Here is an 11,112-nt window from a genome sequence, read left to right on the forward strand (position 1 = left end):
AGAAGACGACGGGCTCAGTATAAGTTTTATTCTGCAGCAGGGTAGGGGAGAGCGAGCGATGTGGAGAATATTCCAGCGCTGCGCTGTCCACAAAATCCATGTCGCACGTGTCACCCCAGGCCCTCGCCTCGTGCGGTGCCTCGGCAGTCGCAGAGGTGACCTGACGGGGGTTAGACTCGAGGGCGACATTAGAGAAAACTTCCACCCTGGAGCGCAGTACTCTGAGCCGCAGGCCATCACAATGGGAACAGGAAGAAAGGCCGCTAAGCGCCGCCTGTGCGTGATGTAAACCAAGACATACTACGCACCTGTCATGAGTGTCCCCCGCCGTGATGTACCTGGTACATGGCTCCTTACATTTTCGAAAGCTCATCGCGTCCGCGAAGAGGAGTTAACACTGCTCGAAGAGATCGCTGGAGAACGCGAGACGATAGGGCACAGATGATTCGCTATTCCTGAAGGAATGAAATCTGAGCGAAATGGCGCGCTGCACCCAGGTATATCATGCGCGCGCATGCGCAGGGTGGTGCTATGCGCCATTTGGCCAATAGGATTGGCGGGATGGTATAGGGCTTCAGACATTCGTCACACCAGAGGTGTTCCCATACGTGGTGACGTCACCGCAGCATCGAAGTGACCTATGATAGGGAACTAGTCGTCTAATGCTTGGGTCATGCGGTGATGCTATCGACTACTATAAAATCTGAAATTAATGCACGGAATGTTTTTAACATTTCTTTTTATTTCTTCAAGAACAATTAGTCTAGAGGATCCACCTGTACACATCAAAACAATGGAATCACCACATTAACATATTTAACATTTACCGAAACGGGAGAAATGGTTAAGTAGCACAACCAACCCGATCTCACATAAATTCATACATATTTTACTAGGGGGCTAATTAGTACAAATTTAGTACGAATAACCCATCAGGAGGGGGCTGATTACAACCCGGTCTATGTTGGAATGTTTAAAAAAAAAATAAAAAAAATAAACATCCATGTAAAAAAAGAAAAAAAAATCAAAAAAACCAACAACAACATCAAATTAATGCATCTCTCTATAGATCCAGTGCAAGAAAACAGATGATCTTTGACACTAGACTGGAAATGCTTCACAAGACCATAATGTTTTAAAGATGAGTTTGAGATTTCATTGATCATTGCAATATAAACAGACATTTAACAGAAGCTGAAATTAGGAGTTAGTAAAATCATGTTTAGTATGTACCTCCACTTCACAAAAACATCATAGATACAAAAGCATTTCAGTGGGGTTAATCTGATCTTACAAGTTTGATTATGGATATAAACAGTGGTTCAGACTGAGTACCGTTAGAATTGGTAACCTAAATGAGGGCAAAACACCATATGTACAAAAATGAGGCTGTGAGGGATAAATAGGGATGTACCATTAACATTTTTCAGATGAAAAAAACACTGAAAATACATCTTCCTAAAATATATCAATTGAACAAAATCACTGGTTGTGAAAATGAGATCTTAAAATCCAGTTAAATCTACAGATTCGTTTTTATTTGCGTTTAAATATAGCATCCAAGATCTGTGGCCAATGAAAGTCCACCTCAAACAGCTGTTTGCAGTGCTGTTCTGCTATGAACTTGCTTTTAGATGATCATTTCAAGTTTACCTGAGATGAACAGCAAAGAAAATGTTACATAATGTTTTTAAAGTTAAGCCGTCATAACATAATTTAAGGAAGCTTGTTTCTGTGATGGGATTAAAAACAAAAAACAAAAAAAAAACAAGGTAAACAATCACACGACAGATAGGAAATACAGAATTGCAAACACCCTCATGCTCCTAAAAACAAAAAACATATGTACACACATCCGATTATTATATCCTCTCATTTTTAACCAACCAGATCTGAAGAGAGCACTACAAAGTGAGGGCCTACACTGGTAGAAATACAACTGGAGATGACTGATATTATTTTTTACATCATTGTTTTGGTATTAACATTTTTTTTCAAAGATAGCGTTATTTGAATTCAGTAGCTACATGAAAGAACACGTGAGAGTGAGATCAGGTCAAGCACACCAGATACAACAGGTGTCATCACGCAAATACACAAGAACACTCTTTCATACAGCCATCAAGAGAATACTTTATGATTTACACCCATCCAGTGCAAAGAACCACACTTATGCAATGTATCACTTTTCTTGTACTGTACAGAACAATCACAGCGAACTATAAATTCGATTTTGAGATGATTACAAACATAACGCCTTACATGTCAAAACCGACCCTGACTTTGGATCTATAGACAGTCTGTTCTGTCACCATATGCACGATCACGGTTTATATTATTAAGCTGATTTAATAAATAAAATATATTTAGATTTAAACAATAATAATAGTTAAATTTGATATTATGACATCATGAAGGTATGGCCAAAAACATTAAGTGATATTTTTTTCATTTTAAAAATTGAGATGCTAAACCAAGTGTAAGTCATCAAAGGTCTGCCTTTGACATCATCATGCACTGTATTAAGACAAATCGGTGCACAAACAAGATTTCAATCTTCAGAAAATGATGGTTAAACACAGAGACAAAAGGAAAACACATTCAAATAATTTACTATGTATTTACACCTCCTGTTTGCACCAGCAACACAGCATCTTTGATCTGTAGGTTGTGTGGTCATCTAATCTCCCATTTTTACTTTCGACGTCTAAATGGAGAGAAGAAAAAAAAATAAAAATAATGTTAATGATTACACAGGTCAAGAAAACATACACACAGTCTTATACAAAAACTGCAGAGCCCAAATTAAATGACTGTTTTAATAGGAGCTGCTCTTGTGTGGCTGAATAATCTCAATCTGAATTTAAGCTTGCATGTCAAATCAATTTACAGCGGCGACTGGAAATTGTGATAAAATATTCATTTTCCAGAGGGCGACCAAAAGTAGCTAGATGGGTATCAATGACAAATAATAAATAAATAAATAAAGATCATACAGAATATGCTTCATCACAACATAGGTAGGCATGGGTCATTAACGGTTTCACGGTATACCATGATTTGAAAATATGCAATCGGCAACCAGCCATTTATTTTTTTTGTCTTATTAAACTGTCTTCAGAAAATTGTAAATGGTATTTTCATCTTCTTTCTGCATAATTCACATTAAAGCAGTGTTTCGCTGCTTTGTTTACAGCGGTAACCAAGGAAACGCTGTATCTGCAGGTCCAGAAGTACCTCCTGCTGTCAGAAAGTGAATCTGCGTCTCATTCAGCCCGTCTGCTGTTTGTTTCATTCAGGCATGTAGTATAATTTCACAAAGCTAGTCAGAACATTGTCTTTCCATCAGATTGGGTTATTAAATGCATCAAATGATGTATATGAAATTATCGTATTATTATCACACAATCAAAATCTAATACTGGCCCATGCCTATTGTTAGGTAAACTAAAGGTCTGTTCACACAAAGAATGAAATGAAGAAGCGAAACAAAATGCTGATTCATACAAAGAGCAAAATAAAAATGTAAATGCATTTTGGCCATGGATATGCTTAAATGCAAGATGTAATCCATCTGGTAATACAGATTTTACTCCGTAAAATACAAGCTATCTGATGACAGTGACAATGTCATATATAAATAATAAGTTTAATTACAATAATACTACTGTACTTTAATGATAGTAGTGATGTTGGAATAACAACTGAACTGAAATTTATAAATTCTTGTTTGCAATATCCACAACAAATATTCACTCTTGGCATAAAAAAAAGCCTTAACATAAAGATGACAGTGACATTTGAGTTATCTTAATGAATAAAGGCCACTCATGAAGGCATAATGCTTTTAAAGTAAACAGTTATAGAAAAAATACATTCATAATTAAAAACCGCAATATGCTACAATAACAAAATGTTTTAAATAATCGAAAAGCTGACATGTCTTATACTTAAATATTCTCTGCTGTCAGTAGAAATCAGTTGACTAAGTCTGATAAGGGTCATGCTAACAATTCAGGGCTCACGATTAGCTGAAGCGAATGACTGGTACTAAAACTTTTTATGCGTTTGGCAGATTATTTTATTTTTAATGTATTCAAAGAAAACATTGTATTCAAAGAAAACATTCTCAGAACATACATTGTTTTTGCTATACTATATTTAGTGAACCATGACCACAACAGCTCATTAAAATATTGCTAGGCTAGAAGAAACATAAATAATAGTTTATAAAACGACTTGCCTGCAAGATGGCTACGATCACTCCAAACAGTCCAATGGCACTGCCGAAAATTTCAACAATGAGGATCTTGACAAAGAGGCTGGCATTCTGAGCATCAGCAAGGGCAGCTCCACTGCCCACAATGCCAACACAGATGCCACAGAAGAGGTTTGAAAAGCCAACCGTGAGTCCAGCACCAAACATGGAGTAGCCTGAAAGAACAGCACCAATATGTCATCCAGCCACTCGGCAGAGACAAGGAACATATTTCACTTAAAATCACGTCATTTATAAGCAAAATTTACCTGCTTGGTAGTTCTTCTCCCCAATAGTCTCTGGAGTTGTACCAGTGAAATTCTAAATGACATGAAATGGGGGAAAAAAAAAAAGTTGAGAACAACTGTCTTTAACATAAGACTCACTCTAAAACAAAACCCTTCTAATAAATGGGTCGATATTTTTTTACTTACCTCTGCCAAATTGCTAATGACAATTGCCATGATGATCCCATAAATGGCAACAGCTTCACAAAAGATAATACTAAAAATAAAAAATAATAAAAAAAATTAGTAAACTGTCAACAAGTGCCAGTGTGAGCCAAAAAAGCCTTAGGCAAGCAAATAAAACAGAGTTTCCAGACAGATGAGATCATATATTATTTCGGACTATAAGTCGCACCGGAGTATAAGTCACATAAGTCCAAAAATATGTCATGATAAGTCATTTATTTATTTAGAAGCATTTATTTAGAACCAAGAACCAAGAGAAAACATTACCGTCTACAGCCGCGTGAGGGCGCTCTATGTCTTCAGTGTAGAATACAGGAGCACTGAGCAGCATAGAGCGCCCTCTGGTGGCTGGAGACGATAATGTTTTCTCTTGGTTCATTTCTCTTGGTTCATTTCTCTCGGTTCATGTCAAATTAATTTTGATAAGTCGCACCTGACTAAAAATGTATGTATATATATATATATATATATATAAAATATGGTACATGTATGCAACATGCATGAACAAATAAAAAAAATATTTTTCCTAAAATGTGACTTCATCTGAAGTTCAGCCTTTTTTTAATAGACAACTTCAGAATAAATGCGGCAACACTGGTGTTGATGCAAAAACTTGAAAAATAAATAAATAAATGAAATACAATAATAATATTTTATAAATATATACACTAATTCTGAACCCAAATTGTCTCTATGTGATAGAAAAAAAGAGCATATTTTTGTTAAAAAAATAAAAAATAATAATAAATAAACTTTAAACCATTAAGTAAACTGCACATACCTGACCAGATTTTTGGTCTTGATTCTAGGGGCTTTGACACCACCACCAATGATGCTGGACCCTGTGATGTAAATCCCCCTGCAGAGTCACAGGACAAAATATAGCATTATAAATATTCCTGTTTTCTTTTTCTAACCTGACTGCTAGTTTATCACATTTCAAGATATATATCAGATATACAAAAAAAGAAGAATGCAATATTCATTTTGGTGAGTGCGCTATTGATAAAAAGACTAGCTGAATGCATGCATTTATGGAGCCCTTTAAAACAGTGTAGAAGAGGATATGGAAAACTGTACTAAAACTAGGGCTGTGCAATATGATGATTTTTGATCGTGGATGATTAAAATGTCTCCACATTCTGCTTTTTAAGAAATATCATAGTATTGTGCTACAGCGAACACTCGATCAGTCGCAGTTCTGACACCTCCATCTCAATATATTGTACAATGCAACATACATTCACATCAGTGTTAACTCTGCGGTAAAGTTACACTCATGTTACACTGCACTTCATAATCATAAAAGTACATTGCTGTCACTTTAACAGCAGCAAACAGAGTAATTATACCAAACATGCTGTTAAAAGGAAAGTTCAACCCAAAATTAAAATGATTTACTCATTCTCATGTTGTTCCAAACCTGTAATATTTTTTTTTTCTTGTGCTGAACACAAAATAAAATATTTTGAAGAATGCAAGTAACAAACAGTTTCTGGTCTTTGAATTCTTCAAAATAACTTTTATTTTCAGCAGAAGAAAGGACCTCAATCAGAATTTAAAACGACTTGAGAATAATTTTACATTTGCTTTAATAAGATTCAATATATAATTTATACAGTGAAGTGTATATAGTGTTTTATTTTTAGATTTGTTTCAATTTCTTGAATGTGATGTCTCAATCACTGTTTTATTTGTATATTATGTGTATTTGTAGCGAGTATCTTTGTTCTTTTTTTGTTTTTACAATTCTAAAATAATGACAGATTTTCATATTCACACTCATTGGCCTAAATATATGGAATTCTTTTTTATATTGTTTTTTGTTACCTTGTAAGGCTTTGTATTTAAAATAGGGAAAATAGTATAACTGTAATGTTCAGACAACTTGCAAAATAGTAAAATCAACCAAGTATCACAATAGAATTGTTATATGATATTTTTGACACCCGCCCACCCCTAACTACAAAATGTCAAAATTTCCAACTTCTGTAAGAGACTAAAAAGAGGAAATGGAAAGCCTCACCATGCAGCTCCAACAACAGACAGAGAGATGGCCAGGCCAATTCCAAGACTAGCCCACATAAATGGAGAAGTCTCTGTTAAAAACCTGCAACACAAAAGGTTAGGTTATCTAGACTGCGTCAGGAGCATTTCATTCATCTCATGTCTTAAGTTAGGTATTGTGGATATCAGAAATGTTACTGTAGGGAACAAAATTAGTTGTAAAAAAAAAAAAAAAAAAACACGTACCATGCTACATCAAATCGAAATCCAAGGTCAAAAATCGTATAGCAAGTACCTGTGGAAAAAAAGAAAAAAAGACTGGATTAATAGTGTTTGAGTTAGGGGTTAAAGACAAATCAGAAATTAAAAAGGTTAAAAGTGACAATTTTCATCTAAAATTAAAAAAAACTCAAACCTTAAATGAGAGGAAATTTAAACACATTGTTAGGTCTTGTAAACTGCCATAATCTGAATAAATGGAATAATGTGGATTGAAAACACTTTTTTTCCTGCAGAATTACAGAGGGCATGTGTGAAAGCTCACAGTCATGTGAGAGCCATCTTCCTCATTTGGTCATAAAACCATGTTCAACTACATTATAACTAATGTTACTATAAAAATACACATTGAGCTAAATTTTCCTGTGCTCCTGTGAGATTACAGCCAGTGTGTGGAGAAGAACCGATGAAAATACAGACAGCCTTCCAGAAAAACATTTCAACTCCAACTGACAAAATAAAGACGTCCTCGTCAGAGAAGGAAGTTAAATCTAATTCTCATTTTCGTTGTAACTCCGCTTTCAATTGTTTAGACGAATACTTTATGACAACAGCCTTTAACACAATTAAAATGACATTTAATTCATATTTTTTACGCAGTCGTGATAGTGAATGACAGCTAACGTCACTTTAGCCAAGCCAAAAAAACAAAAACAAAACAAAAAAAATAAAATGGCCATCCGGTTAAAGATAAATGAGAAAAGAAAAGATTTAGAAACATAACCATGTACGTATCAAGAAAACACGATTCTGTTAAGATGCGTGTGTTATTTATGTGCCTATGTCAGCTGGTCTCATTAGCACTTACCGACGATCAGGATGGTCGCCCAGAAGGCCAAAGTGACCCCGGTGTATAAAACTGCGTGCCCGTTCATCATCCACTCCACCAACAGCGCCAGTTTTGCTATCTAAAGGTTCTAACGCGAATAAACCTAAAGCTACTGTGGTGTTATTTTTCTTAGACTGTTTTGGTTTGAAGAGAAATGGGTTCCTGTGAGCCCTTCAAAGCGGCGATGGCTGGAAATCCTGCATCCAGCAGAGAGGAAGGAGTCATCAGCTGATCATGTGACGAGCTCGAGCTGTACACGTGACTCAAAACGTCACTCTTCCTTCAGCGATCTAAAGCGCTGATCTCCGTTCAGGTCATATATTGGCTTCTCTTTGATTTGAATTTGAAAACGTTTTGGTCGATGTCTAATTAAAAAAGCAAGGATGTACAATTTAAATATATTTATAGAATTTAAATGCTCTGCTTAGCGATATTTTGCAAAGAAAATAAAGGCAAGGTGACTATTTGTTTTGGTTCTGCCAAAAATATGACCGTTACAATAAAACCAATTTTAAGCAAAGATAAGAGGAATATAGATATAATAAACAATATTTTTGTATAACTGTCTGAAAAATAACAAAATTAACTGGTTCTATGACACCTCTGTCCTTAAAACTGGCAGATTTTTTATTTATTTATTGTAGTTCATCTCTCAACCATTCGATGGCAGTAAATTACCAATAATGCGAAAAATATATATTCAAGCTTAGTGTCGAGAGAAAATCCATTAATGTCTTGCAACATAATTCTAAACCTTAGGAGAAACATTCTCACAAGTCCAGTTGAACACCACTTAGTCTGTTTAATGATGCTTAACTGGAGATGCAAATGTCATTTCTGAGGTCAGCATATTTTTCAATCAGACATTACTACTGAAGCTCTGTGCTCTCGTAACTGTGAATTCTTGTGAGATGGTGGGTAAACAAATAAAATATGTGTGAGATTGTTTTGATGCAGATGATTTGTCAGTCACACATTGAAATAAGCTTATCAGTTCCACAAATGGTAAATACATAGGCTCCACGGGAGTCTTATTTTCAGAGCTAGAGGAAACTGTGATTTCACATCATTTTCTGTCTTCCCTGTCTGTCCCTGAGAAATTCATCACTTTAGCAAACAGTCAAATCTATGGCCAAGCTTTCATTAGATTTCTTTCCTTGTGGCAAAGTCAGGCTTTCTCATTTACTATTGATAGTGTTCCTTGTTCATGTGGGCTGCCTGGAATCCATCCATTGTTCTACATTGGGGGGCCAGAAAACTCAATATACTCAATATAATAAACATTTCATATACTGAAATATGACTCCTATTTCACACTGAATTTTAATAACTGACTTTTGAAATTGGTTAAGGCCAGTCCCATTTATGCAATTTATCATTTTGCAATGGCAATGTTACATACAGTATCATTGAGCCCTCAGTTTCTAATTAAGTGTGAATGTGTTTGTTTTATTAATTAGAGCTATAAATGAGCTATTAAAGGTGCTGTAAAAGCTACTTTGCTAATCAGACATTGTCTTTAAAAGCCAGTCCTCCAAAGGGAGGTCAGCAAACTCGAACACTTCAGAGGTAGCACTCTCAAAGCAGAGTTTTTCTTGTTTGGCAAAAAACAAAAAAAAAAAACAAAAAAAAAAACATGGATTTTCTGTACTGAAATAGAACATATTAAGTAGTAGATTAAACATTAAAAAAAAAAAATTAGAAATGCAGTTTGACAACTAAGTGAAATAAGTACTAAAGTTACTAAAATAAAAATACTGAAAGATACTGTAATAAAAATGGAGCCAAACATCAATATAAAAAAATGAGAAAAACACATGACAAAATGACTAAAATGTAAAATAAATGAAAATGAAAATCATAACCAAAAATAAAAATAAAATAATAAAATAAAAATGTTGATAAATAATTAAATAGTACATAAATAATATAAAAATAACAGGACATATTTTTCTGTGATATCAGTCTAGCAATAGGGCCATTTTAAGTCTGGTATTAAAAAAAAATAAATAAATAATAATAAGTACACTGCATAAACAGAACCTTTAATTATGAGTTATGAAAAAACATTGTTCATACTAAAGGTCTTCTAGAATAAAGGATTGACAGCACACAAGGTGATTCTCCTGTTAATGAATGCACGGTAATTTTCCAAATCTTCAGGGCATGATAAAAGATTTCTGATTCATTTTCTATTATTGCTGTATTATTGTGTTCCTTTCTCACACAACTGAATGCAAGCTGTGCGATTATGTAAGTTTGCTCTGAATTCCATCCAACCAAAAGATTGCATTTGTCTTAGAGACAGCCTGAGTCATCTCCTATATAATCAGTTTAAAACATTACATAGCTGGATGGGGAACGAGATACAATTTAAATGAAATATCTCCCTGGGTTAAGTGAGGGAAATTGAAGTGCAAACAACAGTGTAACCAAATCAATGTCCTAAGTGTGTTTTATTTATTCTAGGCACATCTCCACAGCTAAAAACCAGAAAGTAAAAAGCTTTTCAGCTTTAGTAAATAGGACTTAATGAGTGTCAAAGCCTGTGAGGCATATGTGAGTGAAAGTCACAAAACAAGGGTGCATCTGAGAGCACATGATGTGTCATAATTTGAACATCACTTGCCTGACAGGAACATATGTCCGATATCAGCAGGGCTGGAGCGGCAGATTAATAAAAGGCTGAATGATGCAAACATGACGTTTTATTCCAGCTCATCCGGAAGTGCTGTCGTGTCATATCACTGCATTCTGAGGCAAGTGGATGGTACATGTGTTCAGGTACTGTCAGACCACAGTGCTATCAAGTCATGCAATTCTTCAGCTTTTTGTGCTTGATTAATTAAGAAACCATCTCAGTAATGAGCTGTATGATAAGTTTTAATTGATCTGGGCTCACAATTCCAGAATTAATCTTAAATCTAAACATGTAAAAATTTTCATACCTGTTTTGGATTTTTTAAAAAAAGAAAAAAATAATACAGATAAGGTATTATTACAGAAGCCTGTTTCTGCCACAGGATAAAAAAAATAAATAAAAAAAATAAAGGTAATTGTACATTTATAACTCTTGAGTCTGACTTTTGTTCTTTCAATTCAGAATTGAATCAGATTTGTGTGAAATAAGCTCGCAATTCTAGGAACAAATGCTTGAATTGTGAGATATAAATTCAGAATTTTAAAGAAGTTTAAATATGGCAATTCTGAATTTATCTCTGAATTCTGATCCTACATTTCACAATTCTGTTTTCGCCATGAAGGTT

At 34.7% G+C, this 11,112-nt stretch overlaps 1 protein-coding gene across 1 annotated transcript; it reads right to left on the bottom strand.

Moving 5' to 3' along the window:
- Window positions 1–722: 722 nt before the first annotated feature.
- On the bottom strand, window positions 723–8,093 carry LOC113118774 (V-type proton ATPase 21 kDa proteolipid subunit-like). Its single transcript, XM_026288193.1, has 8 exons — window positions 7,826–8,093; window positions 6,985–7,033; window positions 6,758–6,841; window positions 5,513–5,590; window positions 4,693–4,762; window positions 4,528–4,579; window positions 4,244–4,434; window positions 723–2,707 (listed from the first exon to the last, which is right to left on the bottom strand). The coding sequence occupies exons 1-8, from the start codon at window positions 7,893–7,895 to the stop codon at window positions 2,681–2,683; spliced, it is 621 nt and encodes a 206-aa protein (XP_026143978.1). The 5' UTR covers window positions 7,896–8,093; the 3' UTR covers window positions 723–2,680.
- Between the last annotated feature and the right edge of the window lie 3,019 nt (window positions 8,094–11,112).

This window comes from Carassius auratus, chromosome 2 (assembly GCF_003368295.1).
Source record: "Carassius auratus strain Wakin chromosome 2, ASM336829v1, whole genome shotgun sequence".
NCBI classification, from domain to species: Eukaryota; Metazoa; Chordata; class Actinopteri; order Cypriniformes; family Cyprinidae; genus Carassius; species Carassius auratus.